The 26,182-nt window shown below is 44.3% G+C and overlaps 1 protein-coding gene across 1 annotated transcript in view; it reads right to left on the bottom strand.

Moving 5' to 3' along the window:
• The window catches only part of LOC136573592 (vomeronasal type-2 receptor 26-like), a 46,043-nt gene extending 23,864 nt beyond the window's left edge, over nucleotides 1–22,179 (bottom strand). Inside the window, exons 1-4 of the mRNA XM_066574864.1 lie at nucleotides 22,128–22,179; nucleotides 21,301–21,449; nucleotides 19,021–19,211; nucleotides 17,936–18,084 (exon numbers count right to left, since the gene is read on the bottom strand). Of these exons, the coding sequence (XP_066430961.1) occupies nucleotides 17,936–18,084; nucleotides 19,021–19,211; nucleotides 21,301–21,449; nucleotides 22,128–22,179 (541 nt within the window). The remainder of the gene's footprint in view (nucleotides 1–17,935; nucleotides 18,085–19,020; nucleotides 19,212–21,300; nucleotides 21,450–22,127) is intronic.
• Between the last annotated feature and the right edge of the window lie 4,003 nt (nucleotides 22,180–26,182).

Here is a 26,182-nt window from a genome sequence, read left to right as displayed (position 1 = left end):
ACCGCTCATACCTAGGTCAATTTGGAAACGGACAACATCACTGACCAGTCTGTTTGAGCAGACTAACCCCCGACAACTTCTAAAAATTCTACCCGAGATCATACACTCGGATGAAGTGGGCTTCACAAAAGGGAGACCGGCCTCAGACGGGACTAGGAAAATTCTTAACCTTTGTATATAAAACTGAAAAAAACACACTCCCCAACAATTTTGGTAGCCCTTGATGCTGAGAAAGCTTTTGATCGACTCCACTGGGAATTTGCTTTCTCTACCTTAAGCAAGTTTGGTTTCTGTGGCAATATTCTTAAAGCTATACGCTCGCTATATACTTCCCCATCAGCAAAAGTACTAGTCGATGGTTCCTTCTCCATAACCAATGGCACCCGCCAAGGATGCCCTCTGTCACCTTTATTGTTCACATTGGTTATGGAACCTCTAGCTGAACACATAAGGAATAACCCAGACATACAGGGTATAAACGCTGGACTCCGACAACACAAAATCAGCTTATTCACTGATGATATCCTACTTACACTCACAAACCCACTTGGGTCTCTTAGAACAGTCTATCATACTTTAACTAGATTTGCTGAAACGTCCTTTTACAAACTAAACATAACTAAATCCCAAATTTTAGGTATCTTCGTTACAGAAGAACTTAAACAAGAAATAAAAAGAGATTTTCTATTTCAGTGGCAAACAAAAAGCATTCCTTATTTAGGAATAAATCTATGCTTTCCCATCTCTGACCTAATACCAGTAAATTTTCCCCCACTTCTTTCCGACCTTCAGAAAGAAATAGGGCGAATGCTGAAGGAATCTATTTCGTGGATGGGTCGGGTTGTCATATATAAAATGACGATATTTCCTAAAATTCTTCACTTCTTCCGTACCCTTCCCATATAAATTCTGAGACAAACTATCGCAGGATTCCAAAGACAACTCTCTAACTATATATATGGCAAAACAAAAAACCTAGAATAGCGCTATCTATTCTATTGTTAAATAGATACCAAGGAGTACTGGGCCTCCCCAACCTGGAATCCTACCGTAAATCTACCATACTAAGCCATTTGCTCTCCTGGACACAACATAATCCAAAGATAGGGTGGCCTTCAAAAAAGACAGAATATAATAAAAAGAAACCACTAAAACTTCTTTACGTCTCTGCTGTTGCCTCCTCTTCTCCTGCACTTCTGAAATATGTAAATATCTCTAATCTCTCTCCACCTATGAAACTTTATTAGAAGCTTGGAACAATTTAATCCAAAACACGGAAAAAGTACTTTTCAGACGCTCTACAATATTCCTATTAGAATCTTGGAATACTTTATACCCGACCTCCAACTAAATTCTTGGACACACAAAGGGATCAGATTTGTTTCAGACCTTAGCTCAACAGAGGGTCTTCTACCCTTTCATTTGCTTATGTCCAAATTCCATCTGACAAAGTCTGAAATATATAAATATACTCAAATATGTTCTTTCCTATGCACACAAAGTCTTCAATATATAATTAATGCAACGGAGGACAATGTACGGCTACAAATGGACCTAGATAAGCTGGGGGCTTGGGCAGAAAAATGGCAAATGAAGTTCAATATTGATAAATGTAAGATCATCCACATGGGCAGCAAAAAACGGATGTCACCAATATTCACTTAATGGGGTACCACTAGGGAAAAGTGATATGGAAAAGGACCTGGGGATACTAGTGGATAGTAGGCTAAACTGGAGTAACCAATGCCAGTCAGCCGCTGCAAAGGCAAATAAAGTCTTGGGGTGCATTAAAAGAGGTATAGGGGCGAGGGGCGAGAACATTATCCTCCCACTATATAAGGCACTTGTCAGGCCCCACATGGAATACTGCGTACAGTTCTGGTCACCGGTGCTCAGGAAAGATGCTAAAGTACTGGAGGGGGTTCAAAAAAGAGCGACTAAACTGATACATGGAATGACGGGACTGGAATACCCAGAAAGGCAAATTGGGATTATTTACTCTAGAAAAAAGACGGCTAAGGGGTGATCAAATAATTATGTATAAATACATGAGGGGACAATACAAGGATCTCTCTCATGATCTGTTCATACCCAGGACTGCAACGGTAACAAGACGGCATCCGCTACGATTAGAAGAAAGTAGGTTTCATCACCAACATAGAAAGGGATTCTTTACTGTAAGAGCAGTGAGACTGTGGAACTCTCTGCCTGAGGACGTGGTGATGGCAAAATCAATAGAGGAGTTTAAAGGGGGACTTGATGTCTTTCTGGAGAAGGATATTACAGGATATAAATCTTAGGTCCATTGTTAATCCAGGTATATAGGCAGGTAGGAACCATTAGGGGTTAATCCAGGGAACAGTCTGATTGCCATTAGGGAGTCGGGAAGGAATTTTTTCCCCAAAAGGGTTAATTGGCTTCTGCTCTTAGGTTTTTTTTGCCTTCCTCTGGATCAACACAGGAGGATTGACAGGCTGGACTAGATGGACATTGTCTTCATTCGGCCAAACAAACTATGTTACTATGTTACACTGTCGCACATGTAACTGAATAGCCTAGACAAACAACAATCTGTTGCCAGTCGCTAAGGTCATCCCCCACCACTCCCCACTCGAGGGAGGTTCACTCTCGGCCAATAGGAGAACACTAGTGCTCCACTCAACACAGGCTTGAGTAAATCACATTAAGATAAGCTGTAGAGGAAAGAAAATGATGTGATAAAAGGAAACTAACTGCGTTTTTGAAATCAGCATGCCTATTTTAGTCCAAATCACCTGAAAAAAAATGTTCAAAATGGTTTCCCAGTGAATCGAAGAGCAGGTATAGTGGATAAAGCTGCCATATTATTATCCCTCTATGTGATAATATACACAGTGCAATCTGTAATAGGGTGGATTCACACGAGCGTGTTTTTGTGCGCACATACGCACGCAGAAAAATGTGCGCCTATTAAAATCATGTTTTTCCTGTGAAGTGTTCATATGTCCGTATTTTTTCTGCGTGCAAACGCGGGCACCACAGGAAAAAGGACATGCGTGGCTGTTTGGTGCATACTGCGCTGATCTTTATATTGGCTCCTATGGGACACGCAGCAAGGGAGTCCGGCTGTAAGAACTAGCCAATATATAGCAATTTTTTTTATTTTTGTAGCCTAAATGATTTTGTGCCTTTCCCTTCGCATTAAGCACTCCATACTGTGTCCCGGCTGTGTATTTTTGTAAACACAAACAATGTGCATCCGCGGACTTTGCTCAGCCTGTTAAGTGTCTTGGTCAAAACGGTGCATTGTGCGTGGGTTTGTTCCCTGTCATTGTTTCCTTCTTATTGTGGGTGGTGGAGGGGTATTGTGCCACGCTGGCACTTTGGAGCAATTTTTTTTTTTGTTTTTGTGGTTTTTAAACAAATATATTGTATCCACTATGAGCATTCTGGTATATATTGGAATGTTATTAAGGATTCTGAGATTAATCTTTCAATGTTATTGCAGGTTTTTTGGTCACATGCAAACACGCGCTCAAGGAAGTGGCTCTGTCTACAGCTTGCTATCCTTCTCATTTGCATTCATGCCTCGGTCCCTAGTTGATGGGCCCACACATTTAGCCAATGGCAGCCTTCTTCAAGGTTCACATTCAATGATGTCTGATCCAAAAGTCTGCCTACATTGTGGCAGAGGTCACATTCAACCAAGATTGCTTTTTAGGCTTACATCTCGTGGTACATATTTGGTAAAGCTTTCATGAGCATTGTGTTGACACTAGGAGATTTGAAGCACAAAGTATTGTCTTCCGCTTCACAAGGCTGTGGCTTTAACATAGAGGCTAATTGGGACCAGACTCTTTGCACTTGGGCTTGCAGGAGTCCCAGACAGTGGCATTGCATACTCGGCAGATCAGTTCACAAAGCATTGTGAAAAACGTGACATCTTTCCTAACCCACCCTCCATCCTCACCCATGTTTGCTGAAGGTGTGTTTTTGGAGCAGGAGACATAAGTTCCTGTATTTTTCCCACAAAAACACGTTAGCAGAAGCAATGTGGGCCAAGCTGCCCCTGCCTATGTAGTTTGGATATATCCTCCTAAACACACAGCAGGGTTTATATAGTGCTGTCTATACACCTTATCTTGGGCTGCCGTATATACTTCTTCCTTCAAGATCTCTATTCATGCTGTAACTAATAAATGGCCCAGCATAGCTCGGCTCACAAGTTTTCCTGAAGCTGCATAAATGCTGCTGCTTTTACAATGTTAGCAAAGATTTTGGCCGTTCAGAACTTGTATCAGCATTAGAGATGAGCGAGCATACTCGTCCGAGCTTGATGCTCATTCGAGTATTAGGGTGTTCGAGATGCTCGTTATTCGAAACGAGCACCACGCGTTACTCGAGTCAATTACATTTACTTTCCTGAAATTTTTGCGCCATTTTATGGCCAATAGACATGCAGGGAAGGCATTACAACTTCCTCCAGTGAGGTTCCAGCCCTATCCCACCCCCCTGCAGTGAGTGGCTGGCGAGATCAGGTGACCGCTGAGTATTTAAATCTCTCTCGCTTGCTGCTCGCCTCAGACACACGCTGGCAGAGATTAGGGAGGGTGCTGCTGCTATAGTTAGAGTGTTGGCGTCTTCAAGAGCCTCAACGGTCCTTCTTAGGGCCACATCTCACCGTGTGCATTAGTGTTGTGGCTGCAGGGAGCATTTTGCACATTTTTTTTTATATTGGACGTGCAGGCGCAAAAAAGCCGCGAAAATGCCGGGAAAAAGCCGCGGAAAACGCTGCGTTTTTCACGAACGAAAATCGCAAACGCAAGTGGGTAGGCGACCTTATTTATACAGTTCTCTGTCTGCAGTGAATTAGACCAACAGTGTAGTGCCGCAGCCACTTCTACAGGGAAAGCGATATACCCTATACAGCCTGTATCCTCTGTCCAAAAAAAACAAAAGCTCCTTCGTTGGGCTACATCTGACCGTATACATTTAACTGCGTAGCAGCTGGGAGTTGTAGTTCTTCCATTATAGTATTACGCAGCTAGCCCTCTTTGCAGCCTTCCGTAATAATTTTTTCTGCCTGGAGTGTGCATTAAAATACCGCTCTCAGCGTGAAAGTGTGCGCAAATAATTCCTAGCCTGCAGCTACGACCTAACTTATTAATACTGTTCTGTGTCTGCAGTGAATTAGACAGCGGTCTCACCGCAAAACAGTACCGCTATATTACCGGGGCCACTGCAAAGTTTTTCAGCTCAGCCGCTGTGCAAAGCGTCTCACAATAACATTTTCGTTGGTGGGGTTGAGATCGCCGCAGTTGCCAGCACTATCCACTGTCTTTAGAGTCTTCTCCCCCTCCATACAGCCTCTATAATCTACAAGTCTCTGCTAGCAGTAAATTACCCCTAGGTATCAGAGAAAGCGGGTTCCTTTTTTCAAGTCACAGCATAGAGCCTCCGCTATCTACAAGTCTCTGTGTGCGGTGAATTAAGGCCCTAGTTGTCAGTGCTGTACAGTGGGCTAATTTATTTGGCCCCTGCTCGATTCGTAATCCGCCATGATGAGGGGTAGGGGTAAGGGTCGAGGACATGGACGTCGACGTGGACGCGGACGTCCAAGTGAGAGTGTGGCCACAGGCCGAGTTCCTGGTCCAGGTGCATCACAGCTGGCTTCTGCGGGATTAGGAGAGAGGCAAGTTTCTGGGGTCCCCAGCTTCATTTCTCAATTTATGGGTCCACGTGGTAGACCTTTATTACAAACAGAGCAGTGTGAGCAGGTCCTGTCGTGGATGGCAGAAAATGCGTCCAGAAATGTATCGACCACCCAGTCTTCTATGCAGTCCACTACTCTCGGCTTAGGGACTGCTACTGTGAATCCTCTGGCTGCTGCTTCTCCTTCCTCCCAGCCACCTCACTCCATGAAAATGACATATTCTGAGCAGGGAGACTCCCAGGAACTGTTCTCGGGTCCCTGCCATGAGTGGGAAAAACTGGTTCCTCTCTCACCTGAGGAGTTTGTCATGACCGATGCCCAACCTTTGAAAAGTTCCCGGAGTCCGGGTGATGAGGCTGGGGATTTCTGGCAACTGTGTCAAGGGCTTTCAGTGGGTGAGAAGGATGATGATGATGAGACACAGTTGTCTGTCAGTGAGGTAGTAGTTAGGGCAGTAAGACCGAGGGAGGAGCGCCCAGAGGATTCGGAGGAAGAGCAGCTGAACGATGAAGTGACTAACCACACCTGGTTTGCTAAGCCTACTGAGTACAGGACTTCAGAGGAGGAGGTAAGTGGAGCAGCAAGACAGGTTGGAAGAGGCAGTGGAGTGGCCAGGGGTAGAGGAAGGGCCAGAGTGAAGAATCCCCGAACTGTTTCCCAAACTACCCCGTCGCGGCAAGCTGCCGTGCAGAGGGCTAGGTGTTCAAAGGTGTGGATGTTTTTCAGTGAGAGCACGCCAAGATTAGTCGGGGAGCCACCACTACCAGCCTCACCACCACCAGCATGTGCAGGCATATGATGGCCAAGCACCCCACAAGGTGGGACGAAGGCCGTTCACCACCTGCGGGTCGCACCACTCCCTCGTCCCCTGTGCTGCAACCTGCCACACAGATCCAATCCCCCTCTCAGGACACAGGCACAAGCGCCTCCCGGCCTGTACCCACACCCTCACCTCCACTGTCCTCCACCTCATCCAGCAATGACTCCCAGCACAATGTTCAGCTGTTGTTAACACAAGCGTTGGAGCGAAAGCGCAAGTATGCTGCCATGCATCCGCACGCACAAGCTTTAAACGTGCACATTGCCAAATTAATCAGCCTGGAGATACTGCCGTACAGGCTTGTGGAAACGGAGGCTTTCAAAAACATGATGGCAGCGGCGGCCCCGCGCTACTCGGTCCCCAGTCGCCACTATTTTTCCCGGCGTGCCGTCCCTGCCCTGCACCAGCACATCTCACGCAACATTATACGCGCCCTCATCAACGCGGTTACTGGGAAGGTCCACTTAACAACGGACACGTGGACATGTACAGGCGAGCAGGGCCACTATATCTCCCTGACAAAACATTGGGTGAATTTGGTGGAGGCTGGGACCGCTCACGTCCAACCCACACCCAGAATAGTGGGTCCTACCTCGGTGCTGGTATCTGCGGCGGTTTATGCCACATCCACTAAACCCTCCCCCTCCTCCTCCTCCTCCTCCTACGTAACCTCTACCTCGCAATTAAGAAGTGTGAGCAGCACGTCGCCAGCAGCCGGTATCGCACGGCGCGGCAGCACAGCGGTGGGCAAGCGTTAGCAGCTTAGGTGACAAGAGGCACACGGCCCCCGAACTGTTGCAGGGTCTGACAGAGCAGACCAACCTCTGGCTTTCGCCGCTGAGCCTCCAATCAGGCATGGTCATGTGTGACAATGACCGTAACCTGGTGGCGGCTCTGCAGCTCGGCAGTCCCACACACATGCCATGCCGGGCCCACGTCTTCAATTTGGTGGTTCAGCGGTTTCTGAAAAACTACCCACACTTGTCTGACTAGCTCGCCAAGGTGCGCCGTGTCTGTGCACATTTCTGCAAGTCCACCACGGACGCTGCCACCCTGAGGACCCTGCAACAGCTGTTTAACCTGCCAGCACACAGACTGCTGTGCAATGTGCCCACACGGTGGAATTCTACGCTGCACATGTTCGCCAGGCTGTATGAGCAGCGTAGAGCAATAGTGGAATACCAACTCCAACAAGGGCAGCGTAGTGGTAGTCAGCCTCCTCAATTCTTTACCGAGGAGTGGGCCTGGATGGCAGATGTCTGCCAGGTCCTCGTAAACTTTGAGGAGTCTACCCAGATGGTGAGCGGCGATGCTGCAATCATTAGCGTTACCATCCCGCTACTATGTCTGCTGAGAAGTTCGCTGCAAAGCATAAAGGCTGACGCTTTGCGGTCGGAACAGGAGACCGTGGATGAGAGTCTGTCGCTTGATAGCCAGACCACCCTTATGTCTATATCTCAGCGCGTTTTGGAGGGGGAGGAGGGGGGGAGACGGAGGAGGAGGGGGAAGAGACAGCTGGGCACACTGCAGAGGGTACCCATGCTGCTTGCCTGTCATCTGTTCAGCGTGTATGGGCTGTGGAGGAGGAGGAGGATCCTGAAAGTCATCTTCCTAGTGAAGACAGCCATGTCTTGCGTACTGGTACCCTGGCACACATGGCTGATTTCATGTTAGGCTGCCTTTCTCGTGACCCTCACATTAGACGCATTCTGGCCACTATGTATTACTGGGTGTACACCCTTCTCGACCTATGGTATAAGGAGAACCTTTCCACTCTCATTCCCGAAGAGGAAAGGGGTAGGAGAGTGATGCAATACCACAGGGTCCTGGTGGACAAACTGATGCTAAACTTCCCATCTGACAGCACTAGTGGCAGAAGGCGCAGTTCCGAGGGCCAAGTAACAGGGGAGGTGCGGAGATCAGGCAGCATGTTCAGCGCAGGCAGGGGGACACTCTCCAAGGCCTTTGCCAGCTTTATGGCTCCCCAGCAAGACCGCGTCACCACTCCCCAGTCAAGGCTGAGTTGGAGGGAGCACACTAAAAAGATGGTGAGGGAGTACATAGCTGATCGTACCACCGTTACAGGGGTCTGCCTATACTTCTGCCACAGAAATGTTTAGGGGGGTCTCCCTATACTTCTGCTACAGAAATGTTACTGTGGTCTGCCTATACTTCTGCTACAGAAATGTTACAGGGGTCTGCCTATACTTCTGCCACATAAATGTTACAGGGGTCTGCCTATACTTCTGCTCCAAAAATGTTACTGTGGTCTGTCTGAACTGTTACTATAGAAATATTACTGGGGTCTGCCCATACTTCTGCTACATAAATGTTACAGGGGTCTGCCTGTACGTCTGCTACATAAGTGTTACTGGGGTCTGCCCATACTACTGCAACCTAAATGTTACAGGAGTCTGGCTATACTTCTGCTAAAGAAATGTTACTGGGGTCTGCTTATACCTTTGCTACAGGAATATTACAGGGGTCTGTCTATACTATGGGTGTACTAAGTCTTCCCATCGCGGTGTTCTACCTATCTGGCACTAATACAATGACTGACTAGGGCATGAATTGTGGTCCGAGGCCAACATGTAGTTTCTTTCGTGTTACCACAGTTATCCGGGGCACTGCTTTGGGCCAAACAAGAGGAGCGATACTGCACTAATGAGTTCGCTCCATGCCCGCGATTGCTGAGGGTTTGTGCAGAGGCCTATGTCCTCGGCGCAGTGAAAGTCTGCCATGTTTGGTCACTCTGATTTCTTTATGGTTCATGTCTTGGGTTGCCTAGGAACCACCTATGCTGTGGGTGCACACAGACTTCCCATAGCGGTGTTTTACCTGTCTGGCACAAAGTCACTCACTGACTTGGGTACGGTGCAGAGTGCAGATGGCTTTCCCCTTGCGTTGTCGATGAGGTATCCGGCACCCAAACAGAATGAGTAGTGTGTGGACACATGGATTCCCCATTGTTATGTCACTCGCGGCACCTTGGGCCATACAAGGTGTTTGCTGGGACCGAGCCTGACACAGGGCCCGCTCACATACTTTCCACACAGAGTATTGCTGCATTGCGGAGATGTGTAGAAGTGCTGGGCTGGCACCTGAGTCCCCTTCATGCCCACGTTTGCGGCTCTTGACAATTTTGCGACGGAGGTGGCAAGGGATTGGAATGATGATCGTACGTCAATTTATCAGCGATTCTCAACAGCATTGTGGGCTATCGCCCCCCCCCCCCCTTTCAAAGAGGGTCGCTGCCGGGCCCTGCCAACCCTCTGCAGTGTGTGCCTCCGGTTCCTCCTCATCGCAGACACACTTAGAAATAGACATGAGGGTGGTGTGGCTATGCAGCCAGCATGTGGAATGAGGGCAGCTGAAGGCTGCGCAGGGACACTTTTGTGTGCGCTGTGGACGCAGCATCGTGTGGGGGGTTGGGCAGCATGTAACCCAGGAGAAGTGACAGTGGTGTGACCCGCAGGCAGTGATTGTCCTTGGTTGCAGGTAGTGTGGTGCTTAGCTATGGTTTCCCTTGCTAATGAGGGTTTGTCTGAAGTAAAAATTGTTGGGGGGGGGGCAGACTCTAGCCCCCATTGTGGCTTAATAGTGGGACCTGGGAGCTTGAGATGCAGTCATGCATGCTGCCCCTGCCCTTCCCTATCTGTTTCTGTGGTGTTTCCATGACTTTCGGATGTCTTCCAGAGTTTCACAAGTAAAGACCTATGCGGAGCACCGGTCATATACAAAAATGCTCGAGTCACCCATTGACTTCAATGGGGTTCGTTACTCGAAAACGAGCTCTCGAGCATCGCGGAAAGTTCGACTCAAGCAACGAGCACCCGAGCATTTTGGTGCTCGCTCATCTCTACTGAGGACATTTGATGTGCCTGTATGCTGACAAAAACACTGGTGTTAAGCTACACTGACTTTTCATGCAAAGCCAAAAAACACGCTGTTGGTGCATGTTTGCAGCATTGTGTATAACTGACAATGCACATGAACTGTGTAGACGATTGTGGACAATCTCCAGACAACGTCTCAAGGATGTCCTGTGGAAACGCATTCACACTACTGTGTTGTTCAACGGCACAAACACGTTTTAAACAATTACATAAGCAGGGACGCCCGCTGCACAGAACACAGTTCCAAAATACAATGTAATGGCTTACTTGAAAATTTCCTGAGAATGAAATTTTGCTATGTAATGAAGACACACCCAAACTATGAAGGCACCAGTTTACATGTTAGCAGAGACAGCTCAAAGCCATGTGTTAGTTCAGCCAAAAGCAAACAAGGAAAGCAGCAGTGCATGCTCATTACTTGAACAGTTAAATAGATTGAACTGAAACAGGGTTGCTTCTATCCATGTGCATGTATTAGGAAGGGAAATCCAAAAAATGTACACATCCTTGCACATCTATGTTGTGATATTAGGGACCATTTTATAGCTTGAGGGAACAAGCTCTTTACATGATCATTTCTGTGGGCGAGACAACACTATCAGCAAGCATAGCAAAAGCAATTGTAAAATGGGGACTTTTGCCACCAAACAATACAATAAAATAGTAAGATGTGTGAACAATGTATGCTGTGATTCAATGGAGCATACATACCAAGATGACAAGGGAACCTGACACTGTACAATTATTTGGTTTAGGTGCCCTGTCCTGACTACAACAACGAGGTATTGATCTACCACATTGTCCACCTTGAACCACGTTTATGGAACATCATAAACCTCATAACCAAGGGTGTTAAATTGCAACAATAAGTGGTAGGTGTGCAAGATGGTACAAGCTCGCAACCCAACGTCAAGGGTCCTCTTTTGCTTGCCAGCCCCAGGGCTGCCTTAGCATGCTGCCTATCAAGCCATCCCTGTGGGGTGGCTTGATAGACTGCCTGTCAAATGGCAGTATGACGTAATGCTATTGCATTACGTCATACTGCAGGAGTGATCAAAGCATCACATGTTGTAGTCCCCCAGGGGGACTTTAAAGTAAAAAGTCAAAATAAAGTTTTATATCACCCCCCCTTTTGCCTTATCTACTATTAAAAAATCTAAATCATAAAATAAAAATACATATTTGGTATCGCCGCTGCCATAAAAGTCCAATCTATCAAAGTATCACACTATTTTTTCCGCATGATGGGTGTCGTCCGAAAAAATGCACTTTTTTAGTTATCCTGTCTCCCAGAAAAAATGCAATAAAAAGCAAGCAAAAAGTCGTATGTTTTCTGAATTAGTACTGTAGGAAACTACAGAACATGCCACAAAAGATGAGCCCTTGCTCAACTAGGTCAACGAAAAAATAAAAAAGTTATTGAGCGCACAAGATGACGGCAGAAAATAGTAGTACATTTAAAAAAAAAACTATACAAGTTTGGTATCGTAGGAATCATACTGACCCATAGAATAAAGCTGTTATGTCCTTTTTGCTGCAGTTTGTGCGCTGTAGAAACAAGACGCACTGAAAGATGGTGGAACGTCATTTTTTTTTTCCATTTTACTCTACCTATAATTTTTTAAAAGGTTTTCAGTACATTATATGGCACTTTAAATAGCACCATTAAAAACTAAAACTCAGGCCGCAAAAAACAAGCCATCATACAGCAACGTCGATGGATAAATAAAGGAGTTATGATTTTTTTAAAGGGGGGAGAAAAAAACGAAAATGGAAAAAAAAAGAGCCGCGTCATGAAGGGGTTAATGGCTAACAAAAATACATGATGTTATAGCGGGCTTACGAAACTCTCGGGTTCTTCTTCAGGCTGAAATGGAATAGATCCGAAGAAGCATGAATATTTATACACACTTATGACATACATTCTTATGAAAAGGCACATTCATGGATGTGATTGGTTGCACTTAAAACAAATACTGCAACAGAGACAAACACATTTAACTAGACACTGATAAAGGAGTGAAAGTTTTATGGTCCCCGAATTACTGTTGTGTTATCCATCTGTCATCTCACAACCCATGTAATGTGGAGCTCAGCGTCCTCTTCAGGGGACTTTCATTCTGTCCCACTAAAACGCTTGACAAATCAGAACTCGGTAGCGACATGGAGGAATATTTCAGGAGACCAAGACTGAAAGAGTTCTTTCATGACAAAGAGGACCCAGGACTTTCAAGCACAAAAACACAGGAGGAATATGGGGTCAAGAGGAAGTCTGATTGGACACCCCCTCCTGGATGCAACCCTACTTTGGACAAATATATATAGATTCCTTTAGAAATATGGTGCAATCTACTGAATTGGACAAGCATTAAAGGGAAAAATTTAATATCAATATGCAGGAAAGAAGGGCCATCTATGCACTTAAGAGCAACAAGGAGATCATCATTAAGCCTGCAGATAAGGGTGGTGCTATAGTCTTCACGAATACATCAGACTACAAGAAAGAAGCAGGCAGACTGCTGACAGACACCAGATACTACAACAAACCGGATCAAGACCCGGAGAAGCCCAGGATTGGAACATTTCACATGCTTCAAAAACTACACAAAGCTGGTGACCCAGGGAGGCCAATTATCTCAGGTGTGGAAACCCTAACTGAAGGAATCTCAGGATGGGTGGAAGGCATCCTCAAACTGGTGAGAAACACAACCAGCTACCTGCAAGATACCATGGGCCTACTGAATAAACTGTCAACCATAAGTCCCCTCCCCAATATCACCATCCTGGCCACTCCTAATGTGGAATCCTTGTATTTCAACATCTCGCATGAAGATGGACTTACCGCCTGCCAGCCATACCTTGAGGCCAATTGGGTTGCCTCTGAATCTGTATTACAACTCACCAGATTCATCCTCACACAAAATTATTTCTACTTTGGCAAAGAGATTTTCCTGCAACTTACTAGAACCGACATGGGCAGTAAAACGGCACTGCAATATGGCAACCTTTTCATAGCAAAACTGGAGAGTGACTTTCTGGGTTCCTGCTCCAGCAAACTATTGGCCTATTTCTGCTATATTGATGACATCATAATCATCTGGACCAACAGCAAACAAGAATTAATAAAATTCCATAAGGAATTCAATGCATTCCACCCTACCATAAACCTGACATTAAGCTACTTGTATACCAAAATCAACTTTTTGGACACCACCATAAACATTTCAAACAACTCAGCGCAGACATCCCTATACCAAAAACCAAATGATTGACCCACATACCTCATATGGGACAGTTCCCATCCTAAATGTTTCAAAACGTCCATTGTCTATAGCCAGGCCATCAGATACAACCAGATCTGCTCCAACCCAATAGACAGACAGGGACATTTATACCATCTTAAAAGGACATTTTTAAACCAGGGCTACTATCCCACCTCAATTGATGACCAAATCACCAGAGACACCAGGATACCCAGGAATCAACTACTCCGAAACACAGAGAAGGAAATAAACAATCATGTACCTCTAGTAGTGACCTACAATCTGCAACTGGGGATACTAAGGAAAATTGCAAAGAAACTCCACCATACCCTACACAAGGATGACCGTCTAAAAAACAATATTCCCAGACCCGCCGCTTCTGGGAATATTAAGAGCCCCAATTGGCATCTCAATGATATTTTACTAAAGGATGCTCTCTGTATGTCAGATATTAAAAACACTAATTACACATTTTTGAAATGATCATCAATAGGAACTTACCTCAGCTCCTTTCTAATGCAAAACACTAAAGTGAGTCCTTAGGGGGATATTTATTTCCCACGGCAGAAGATTGAAAAAAGCTGGATCCATTAAAAAACTCTAAACTTATACAAACTTAGAATACTAAAGAAGAAGCCAATAAATTACTTTCCTCAGACATCATTATGGCAGAAATATCGGGCCTCAGACATGAAGTCTTATCAATTCTCAAACAGAAAACATTATGTTTAAGGGATAAGATGTGGGCAAAATATTACGAATATTGGAATAGATATGGAAAATTACTGGCAAAGGCCCTTCACCCTCTTTCATCTCATCCCATATCTTCTCCATTAACTCCTCTGTAGGTGAGAGAGTATCCTCTCCCCAGGGAATCTTACAAGAGTTCTGCCCCTTTATTAAAAATTATACAGTATACCCTCGCTGACTAATGCCCCGAGATCACCAACAAAATGACACTGTCAAATTTCTAGATCTTAATTTCCCTGGATCTATTCCCATGAATGAGACACCAGCACTTGATTGCGACTTTTACACAGATGAATGGCAAATTTGAGGAACCTTATAATCAAGAGTGCATTGCCCTCTGACATACAAAAAGGAACTTATCCGTGTAATGTAAGGAACAGTTAGACGTGCTGACATATACTGACCGTGGACAGGACACGGATCCCCAACACACAGCAGGACTATAGGATCCTGGGGACATTCACATGTTCCAAGCCTGATGATGTGTACCTGATTATGTGTAGTAAATGTCCTGTTGGGGGACTTTATGTTGGAGAAACGGGACCGAAACTGAAAGCGAGGATGAGATCTTATCGCCATACAACAGAGAAAGAGAAAATCACCAGTGGCTGAGCACCTATCTCCTATGTCATGTCCATGATTAGAAATGAGATTTCTGATATTGAAAGGTGGTTCCAAATCACAAAGCCATAAAAGAATTTGGGAATATAAATTTATAACAACTTTGGACACGTTTAATGAAGGATTAAATTATTGCCTAGGTTTTATGGGTGAATGGCTGAAATAAGACATTTATAACACAGATAAGACTGCTGGCCTGGTGAACCCCCTCCAACATAATACAGGGACCATAAAACTTTCACTCCCTCATCAGGGTCTGGTTAAAAAGGTTTGTCTCTGTTGCAGTATTCGTTTTAAGTGCAAACCAATCGCATCCATGTCTGTGCCTTGTCATAAGTATGTGTGTCATAAGTGTGTATAGATATTCATGCCTCTTCAGATCTATTCTATTTAGCCTGAAGAAGAACCCTGCCTTGGTTTGCAAGCTTGTTACTACATCATGTATTTTTGTTAGCCATTAAAAGGTATCATATCTACAAGATTACGTGGTTTCTCTTGCCGGGAACAATCACATCCAAACTGATTATAACCTACATGTGTTTATCTATTCCATTTACAGGTGGTGATGATTATGTCATTGCGGTTGATCAGGGATGGAGTAATAAGTCTATTAACCCTTTCCAATCCAATGTCGGGGCTGTCCCGACATCGTCATTTTCCTCTGTAGCTCCCAGATAATAGAAGAGAATAACAGCAGCACTCCAAAGTTTCAATAACACCACTGGTGCAAGGTACCATGCAAAGCCCAGTTAGGACCCGACTCCAAGGGTCCACCGTTAGTCATAAATGTAGAGAATAGAAGTCAGCAGGGCAGCATTCAATTAAAATCTTCTTCTTTATTAAGTTAGATACATCAAGGGAGAGCAAGCAGCCACGTATCGACCCTATACATGGGTCTTTATCAAGCTTGATAAAGACCCATGTATAGGGTCGATACGTGGCTGCTTGCTCTACCTTGATGTATCTAACTTAATAAAGAAGATTTTAATTGGATGCTGCCCTGCTGACTTCTATTCTCTGCATTCCTCTATAGCTCAGATGTTGGGACAGACCCAACATGCTGCTTCTGCACTGCTTCCTCTCCCCGCTCTGCTGCCGGAGGTCACCCGACACACTTATGTGAATAAGTGAGCTGGAAGCAGCACTGAACAGCACTGGTTTCTTCATTTACTCAAAGTCAGATGTTTCTTCTCCTCTGCCCTGCTGCCCTGTATTCTCTGACAATACAGGAGGGGAAAAAGAACATGAGTGCAGTCAGTAACTGAAGAGCCCAGCGCTTATTAGTGCTGATAGTGAATGCCCGAATGTTCTTCCTCCCCCGCTCTGCTACCAGAAGCCACCAGACACACTTATGTGTGTAAGTGAGCTGGAAACAGCACTGGACAGTGCTGGATTCTTCATTTACTGACTGCACTCATGTTCTTTCTCCCCTCCTGTATTGACGAAAAATACAGGCAGCAGAGCAGAGAAGGAACATCTGTCTTTCAGTAAATGAAGAATCCAGCGCTGTCCAGTGCTGTTTCCAGCTCACTAACACACATAAGTGTGTCGGGTGGCCTCCGGCAGCAGAGCGGGAGAGGAAGCACATTCGGGCATTCACTATCAGCACTGATAAGCGCTAGGCTCTTCATTTACTGAGCGCACTCATGTTCTTTCTCCCCTCCTGTATTGACGGAGAATACAGGGCAGCAGGGCAGAGGAGAAGGAACATCTGGCTTTCAGTAAATGAAGAATCCAGAGCTGTTCAGTGCTGTTTCCAGCTCACTTACTCATATAATAGTGAGCAAAAGAAATGAGAAAGGGGGAAGCAGAGAAACCACCTTTTACTGTGAAACATGTACTAGGAAGCCTGGGCTTCATCCTGCAATTTGTTTAAAACAGTATCACACGCTAAAAAATTATAAGTCAAAATAAATAAAAACATTTTAATGTATCTAAAATTGCTAATCAAATCATTAGGTTAATTTATTTGTGTGGTTTTCTATGCTGTTGCTCCAAGTAATCCACCAACCTCTGTCCCACGCAAAATGAATTGGAGCTGGGGAAAATGCACAAAAAAATTGGATTGGAAAGGGTTAAGGTTCATGGAATTGTATTATGCATGAATAACTTATCTGATTGATGAAAGAAAAAAATTCTGCGCTCAGGGTAACCTCAGGAGAGAACACCCTGTCAAAAGGCCATACGTGGGTACAGTCAAGTGCAATAACTTCTCAAATGAGGTGAAGAGGCTTGTTGGTAATGACTTGAAAAATTGGAGCTTTATTGAACAGGACAAAGTAGTGCAATGCGTTTCGGAGCTCTCACGCTCCTGTCTCAAGCTCCTGCTCACCGCGGGATCACGTAGCCAGCCCGCCCCCCCCCCCCCCCCCCCCGCGCCATCTGTTATCTCTGACACTATAATAGATCATCCCAGCTTCACCCCTGCACACTTCTGCATCTTCCGCTCCCAGTGCTCGGCTGTATAACAGCTGGGTGCTCGGAGCGGGGAATAGCTGGATGCAGAAGGCAAGTAGGCACATCCCACTTGTCTTCCGCATCCTCCGCTCGCAGTGCAAGGTGATCACTCATCTTGAGCGATCATCTTGCACTGTAAATGACACAATGATTATCGCTTCAAAAGTCGCTTGAGCGACATCTTTTGAGCGATAATCATTGTATCTATATGGGCCTTTACTTTGCAACTCCATTGATGGAACAAAAATTATTTACACATATATCCTATCCTTAGATGAAGGACAAAAGAAGATTTTTCTTCCTGCACTGAGAGGACGACACAGGAGGTTCCTTCCAGCTCTACCATTCTATGAGTTTTTCATATGTAAAGCATTTAGTACACCATTGTCCTCATCACCACTGATAACTCAGTCCTACTATTCATACTACCATATACCTGTTATATTGGATATCTCCCCTTCTGAACACGGGTCGCAGTCATAGCAGCAGGAATGGATTGTTTCTCTTGTCTTCTTCCTGCTTCCAGGTGAACATTGGTCTGAGCAGCGAGATACTGGGATCTGAAGCGAAAGACAAGAACCTCTACTGGGATGTCAAAGACAAAACACACATGTATGATGAGAGAATGTAAACTATATAATGATGTTAAAGGGCGGACAAGATTTACTTAATCACCTACATACTATAACTCTTCTCACCTCTTGTGTGTGTTTCCATGTTATAGCCTGCGGATTTATGTAAAGCTTTTCACCACTGACGGCCCAGGGAGTAAAATTTCCTACTTCAACCCCATGTAAGGCCTCTTCTATATGTAACCAGTTTATTATCTTATATGGGTGTACGGCTTCCCCCTGCTCATTAAAGTAATATGAAGATCTCATTGAATCTGGTGAGGACGTCAACATTTGTATGTAGCGCTGTAACTTCCGTCTGTAGTGTATAAATCCAGTTATTGAGTTTTCTTCATATTCATCCTTTATAAATAAGAACATTTCATGTAGGGTTTTTGCCAGAACTTCTACTGCAGAATACAGTCTTGGGGCGACCCCAAATGAGAGCAAATGTTTCACATTTTGTGCAACATACTTTTGAGTGTACTTGGGTACTTCATTGGTGTCATTGTTGGATATGAAGTAATCCAGATCACTAATATTGCCTGTAGATGCTAACAAACACCAGTATTTCTCATTGCAGCGCTTTTCAGCACGTTTCCTGTATATTTTTATAATATCCTCCAGACCTGGAAAAGGTGATGAAAATTGCACTGCTAGAGTACCATTATATACTGAGTGACCGTTCTCTGCATAAGTCTCAGGGATCCAGAATGGTGAAAGAATGAGGGTTTTATCTAAAAACATAAATGTATAATATATTATTAATTCCACTATATAAATAGAGTTGGTCCCGCACATTATAATGATGGTGATTTGTGGATTGTTTAGAGCATGTAAAATCCTGATATAATTTTCCCCTGTAAGTGTTATGGCGAAGGCGGCACAGATCCCGCGCTCTCTCATGTACTTTATTAGTATTTGCAGCTCAATCTCTCCAGTTTCATCATCCGATAGTATAATCCCAACCCAGGTCCAGCCAAAGTGCTCCAACAGTTCGCTGATCGCCATATTGTGGATGTGGTTATTCTGGACCATTCGGAAAACATGAGGATAGAGGAGTCTATCAGATAATGAGGGGTCGGAGGCTCCATAACTGATCTGAAAAACACAGAAGAAAACTAAAATCATTTTGTGCCGACTGTTCTCAGTCAGTTAGTTAACAGGTCGTCCTCAATAATCCAAAACACCACATACAAAATGCATTCTGTAAGGCTTCCAACAGACGGCGAGCATGATATTGGGCTGAGAAATCCAGCCGATATTGCGCTCTTCAGCATATTTTGTGCACGGGGCATGTAAGGTGTTTATACATGGGGGTGCAATCCCGTGGGGCATGGCTTGGCTGCTGGCATAGTAGGACATATGTACACTACGCTCCTGCTAACCCCGGCAATCTAAAGCCTTAATAGGCAACATTGTGGCAAAAACCTGGCAAGATGGGATGTCGGAAGCAACAAGTAACACAGAGGGCAACAGAGGAGGAGGACTCTGGATCCATCCCTCACTTCTTTGGAGTTAGTTTCCAGACAAAGCAGTCAGATGCCTGCACCTAGGATGACAGCACTCCACATGCAGAACAGCAGGATATCAATTAAACATAGTCTCTAGAACAGAGAGGAAGGAGAGAAGACTCACCACCAGCAGGCACCTCTGAACATCCCCCATGAGAGGAGTCACCAGGATCCCCACAGAAGTCACCAGGATCTCCACAAGTGAGGAGCTTATCACACTTAGCCCAGCAGGAGATCACTGCCACAGAGTCTCCAGATCAGAGAGGAGTGAGTGAAGACTCACCACCAGGGTATTATAGTATCTTCACACCATCGGAAGCTAGTGGCTAAGCTGGGTTAGCAGTAATTAATGCCAACAGACTAGCCCCTTGCTTCCGATTGGCAGTCAATTGCAAGCCGCAGAGACTCTAACAATGTGGTGTCTCTGCTGCTGTGCTTTCTGCACTGTCACCCTCAGTCCAGGAGTCTGTGTCCCCATCCCCCTGGCACTGACCAGCACTGCCGTGGTATGTGAACCGCTAGGGAGAAAACAGTCACAGTAGCAACTGACTTTTGCAGCAAAGCAGCCCAGAGGAGTGAAAGGAGTTACAGCATTGGCTGAGCGCAGCAACATCAGCGCCCACAGTCAGATGAGCGAAACAGCGCTGGCTGCCACAGCAGTGGCAGGGGCCAGAGTTGCTTCAGTGGAGGGATACACTGCATCGTGGCCCACACTCTTTGCAACAGCAGCGGGGTGCTGAGTAGTGAGCCGAGCAGCAGCCACATTTGGATGATGGGAACAGCCCAGTAGAACAGTAGCAGCCAGATTGGCATGAGCAGAGTACCGGCGGCGGCCAGAATAGCTTCAGCAGAGGGACCCAGTTCATCATAGCCCACAGTATTTACAGCTGCGGTGGGAAGGTGAGTAAGCCAAGTGGGAGTGACTGCACACTGACAATGAGCCATTCAGGAGTTAGGGGTGTGACAGGGCTGTCCGTCTATCTAAGCACTGTCACACCCCTAGTTTCCGGTGGCATCAAGATACAATAACTGCCACCAGGAGGCATTTCTGACCATCCCTCGCAGGAGGAGGCAGGCAGGACCCACCAGGATCTCCACGTGAGGGGCTTATCACACAGCCCAGCAGCAGATGCTGGCAGGATCACACACGGCACAGCAGGGGGAAGCAGAGATACTAATTTAGCTAAATCAGCCTGCATTGCAGAACCCTCCCCCCTGTAGCTCAAAGCACCAGCAGTCAGCTTAGCCCCTCACACTTCAGAGCACTTCCACCCCCATAGATCCAGCAATGGTCTCCCTCCTCCACTAACTCCTCTGCACTACACAGCTCAACAGAGGGGCACACGATTAACCCCGCATTCTATGGAGTGGAAGATAAGTGGGATTGGAAAACACACCTTAAAGCCATTCCTACTAAGGTGGAACTGAAGGGTGTCTTTACACACCTGGCATCTTCACAGAAACAAGCTATGGCATCCATTCAGAGAGAGAGATACAACATACAGGCCATCGTCTAGCAGAGGCTGAGGAGATGCAAGATAAGAGATATATATCTTATCTCAACAATAACCATACTATATTGAACAAACACACTTACCAAATCTCTGATATCCTAACACACTTGGATGACATTGAAAATTGCAACAGGCGTAATAACATCCATATCAGAGGTCTACCTGAGGAGGTGGAGCCTGCATAGCTGGAGAACTTGGCACATAAAAGTTTTGGAGATCTCTTGCAATATTCACCAGAAAATCTGTAGAGATTGATAGAATCCATAGATCCTTGTGCCTTAAACCATCAATGTAATTTGTAGAATCCACTTCTTTAGGGAGAAAAAAGACATACTAAGAAAACTAAAAGAAAGGGGCTCTATTAAATTTAAAGGAACTACCCTTGCAATTTTCCCTGACCTTTGTAGGAGGACCCTATTACTCCACAGAGCTCTAGGTCTACTTAACTCAACCCTTAAAAGAGTGGGAGATCCCATATGACTGGGGCTTTCCTTTTAAATTTACAGTCGGGTATGATGGGACAGCAGCTATCTTCAGAGGCATCAGAGATCTATCCAAATTTTTGACCACCTTTAAAAACTGCCCATGATTTATCTACCAGATTGGCTGAGACTTTAAGGCAATTCCCCTCTGCTGACTAGTGGGAGTTGGCAACCCAATAGGTCAGAGGCTAGAAGAAACATCAAACAAAATACCACATTGTTCACCAGAAATATAGGGCCGAAGGTTAGGCACTCTCACTTTTTCTCGAATGCGCCCTAACTGAGGACATTTTTCCTATGGCCAAGTTGGAAAGGCTGCTATTTTATAACATTGTGGTTATATTTTCATCTTTTCTCTACTTCTATGTTGAAGATCTGGATTCATAAGATTTATGCTGGTTGTGTGGGGTTTGGGTTGAGACACTCCCAAACGACAGTCTATATTAGATGTCTTCAACCTACACAATATGTCTGGGTAATCTTAGGCCTTAGGATGTCGTGCCCCACTTGTTCCCTCACATTTTTCACTCTTAATACGGTCTCGCATAACCACATACATTGTGTTTAAGTAGCCTATATATAAAAATTATTTTACTATTGCTGGGGTTGGTATGGAGTCAAGGATCTGGCATATGCTCTATTAACCCCACATAGGGACTGTTACACAATGCTACTGTGACTCTAGCCAAATCTTAGTTTTTATACAGAGTAAAACTGCAGTAGAACTATGATTGGAAATTCCTTCTTTTTTGATTGTCTCTCTTCTCCTCATCATCCCCACCACCACTTGGTCTCCCTACTTTGTCATTTCTCACTGTCATTAAAATATAATGGCATCTTTGACATTTTGCTCTTACAACACCAGAGGCCTTAACAAACCAGAGAAACACTCCCAAATTCAGATATGTTCATGAGACTCATTGTAGCCACTAGAATGCCTCACTGTCATAATAATATTAAACAACATGGTATCACAATTGGCATCCGAAGCACAATCCTTTAACTCCACAATCTGATACAAAGGAACGACATCTTTCTTAAAATTACAATTGCTGTTTTTCCCTATACAATCGCTAATTTCTATTTTTTTCCAATTAGGAACAGGATTCTTTTGGACCAGGGCTCTCCAGAGGTTGGATGATTTTGCAGAAGGATCTGATATTACCCTTGGGCGTGATTTTAATGTGACGCTTGATCCAGGTTTAGATCCTTCCACAGACAGATCGCCTGTCTCTAGATGTGCGACCCGTAGACTGAAGAAAGCTTTGGTGAGTTAAAAACTAATTGATCTATGGTGCATTCTTCATCCCAACATTAAAGACTACAACTTCCATTCCCTTTCATACAATTCATATATTAATTAAACTAGACCACCTTTTTATCTCATATAGCTTATTAGACTGTGACCCTAGGTGTTCTATGGACATTTTTTATTGTTTGACCATGTGCCTCTAAATGGATTCCCAGGGTTTTGGACACAAAATATCAAGAGCCCCAATTGGCATCTCAATGATAATTTGCTAAATTATGCTCTATGTATGTCAGATATTAAAAACACTAATTACACATTTTTTTAAATGACCCCCATTCAGGACCTATCTCATCTCTTTTCCAATGGTTGTCCTTAGGGGGAGATTTACTTCACATGGCACAAAATTGAAAAAACGCTAGATCCCTTAGACTCTCTTAACTTATACAAACTCGGAACACTAGAGATGAAGCCAATAAATCATTTCCCTCAGAAGTCATTATGGCAGAAATATTGGCCTCAGACATGAAATCTTATCAATTCTCAAACAGAAAACATTATGCTTTAGGGATAAGATGTGGGCGAAACATTACGAATCTCAGAATAGATGTGGAAATTACTGGCAAAGGCCCCTTACCCTCTCTCACCTCATCCCATATCTTCTCCATTAACTCCTCTGTAGGTGGTAAAGTATCCTCTCCTCAGGGAATCTTAGAAGAGTTCCATCCCTATTATTAAAAATTATACAGTATACCTTCGCCGACTAATGCTCCCGAGAATCACCAAGAAAATGACACTGTCAAATTTCTAGAACCTAATTTCCCTGGATCTATTCCCATGAATGAGACACCAGCAGTTGATTGCGACATTTACACAGATGAACTTAAACTGCATTTGATGCAGTCTCCCGGGGTTGCCTTTTCCCCCACAAGCATTGCGAGCTCACATAATTGGTATTCCTAAACTGGGGAAAGACTCCTCACTTTCCAGTATCTATGGACTGATCTCCCTCATAAATAATGATATTAAGTGGTTTTTCAAAATGACAGCTCTAGCTCTATGACTGAGCTTATATATTCCACACCTTATACATGGGGAACAGGTTGGTTTTGTCTCAGGTAGAAAGGCTCGAGACAACAGCATTAAAACCCTATCCATAGATGCAGAAAAGGCTTTTGACACGGTCAAATGGGATTTCATGGAAATGACCCTAACTAAAATAGGGCTAGGCCCTAGAATACTTTTATGAACCATGTATCTCTGTCATAACGCATCAGCTCAAGTATGAGTCAATGAGCATCTGTTACGCCCACCAGGTCAGGAATGGAAGAAGACTGTCAGGACTCAAACCCTTGAAGTCCTGTGTCCCAGGCAAGGACTTTTTCTTGTGAGCTATTCCTCCTGTGGACTGCTTTCCTCCTGAATTTTGTCTTGGTTCCTTGCTCCAGCTTCTGTTCCTGGGGTGACTTGATCATTGACTACATATCTGCCTGTGCCTTGCTGTACCTGCTGCTCTGTGTATGACTCTGGCTTCCCAATGACTACATTGTTCCTGCTGAGTTGACCACAACCTGAGGACTCTGATCCAGACTCTCTTCCTAACAGAAACAGTACAGCTCCTTATCACCCTTTCTATGTATTTTAGTGATAGAATCTTTAGCAATGGCCTCAGACATAATACTTTGGTCAAATGAGTAACCATAGAGAAACAGGAGCAGAAACTTTCCTTTTTGCAGATGATCTTTTAATATATGTCTCAAATCCCAGAATATGCATTCTTGTAATTTTACAGGAATTTGCTACATACATCAGACTTAGCAATTTTAAATTAAACACAAAAATCAGAAAGACTAAGCATATCTATTCCCCCAGATGAAGCCAAACACCTCCAAAAACTATTCCCCTTTCGGTGGAAGGGGTCCTCCCAAAGATATTTAGGAACTCAGATTTCAGCATCCCCAGATCAAATTTTTGATCTAAATTCTTATACTGAGTCAGAACTTAAAGTATAGCAAAAATGTCCGCTATCCTGGGTTGGAAAAATGAATGCACTCAAAATTGATAATCTGACCAAAATTCTATATCTTTTTCAGACTATCCCCTAGGATTTACTCAAATGTTGTTATTTTACAAAGCTCAAGAAAGTTAACATCAAATTTAGCTGGTGAGACTCACTACCACGCCGCAGTTATAAAATACTAGCCAATATACCCGACCTCGCCCAAGTTAATTTTATACAGGTGTTTACATGTTTGCATGGAAAATTTTATGAAGTCAAGGTTACTTTAGAGTATCCGAGAAATAAAATATGTATACACATACAGGAGCAGAAGATTCTCCTCATGCTGCATGTATGGATGTCCCTATGCAGAATTTGCCACCCCTCCCACCCTTCTCATTTAGGACCTAAAGAATGCTCGCGCCAAATTTCACGCTTGTACATCACTAAGAAATTACATTACACAGGGGTGCACTTACTTTTGCACTTAGCATTATTTAATCGATTTGTGACCCCTTTACTTTTCCTATTTAGGACCTAAAGAATGGTTTTGCCAAATTGAATGTTTACACGACACCAGGAAGTTATAGGAGGGGCAGTTTTTTGCACATAGCATTTAATAATAAAGTTTTGACCCTTTACTTTTCCTATTTAAGACCTAAAGAATGATCATCCCAAATTTCATGTTTGTACGACACCAGGAAGTTACACTATATAGGTGTGCCAATACTTTTGCATTTAGGATTGAATATTCCAGTTGTGACCCCTTTACTTTTCCTATTTAGGACGTAAAGAATGATCATCCCAAATTTCATGTTTGTACAACATCAGGAATTTTGGCGTGGATTTATTTTTGGGGTCCAGACATAATCAAAAGGAATGTTTGCGCCCTTCCTGATTAACCCTCAGAGATTGTGCATGCACAGAAGAACTTGACACTGAGACGGACCGTCAGTGTAAAAAGTCTTCCTTGACTCGTTTTATTAGTAGGCATATAGCATCTTATATAGCTCGATGAGTTAATTGCCCTTCATAGACATGCAGGAAGCAATATGTGGTTGGAAATCAAAGCATAGGATTGGGTGGTCCAAATATGGTCTTTTTACATCCGCTCCTGCGTGACTTGCTAAAGACATAGACGTCCGACATCACGTGGTTTCAGGTGCAAATATATATATATATATATATATATATATATATATATATCCTCCACAAATCCCCCTTGAAACTGTCTGCTTTACTAACCGTCCCTACACTACCCCGCAGTCCTCAACGATTGACCCTCCTCGATGCCCCAGATTGAGGCAGGCCCTT

Source organism: Eleutherodactylus coqui, chromosome 7, assembly GCF_035609145.1.
Source record: "Eleutherodactylus coqui strain aEleCoq1 chromosome 7, aEleCoq1.hap1, whole genome shotgun sequence".
NCBI classification, from domain to species: domain Eukaryota; kingdom Metazoa; phylum Chordata; class Amphibia; order Anura; family Eleutherodactylidae; genus Eleutherodactylus; species Eleutherodactylus coqui.
Note: the sequence above shows the minus strand (reverse complement) of the source record. Positions and strands in the feature narration are given on the sequence as shown.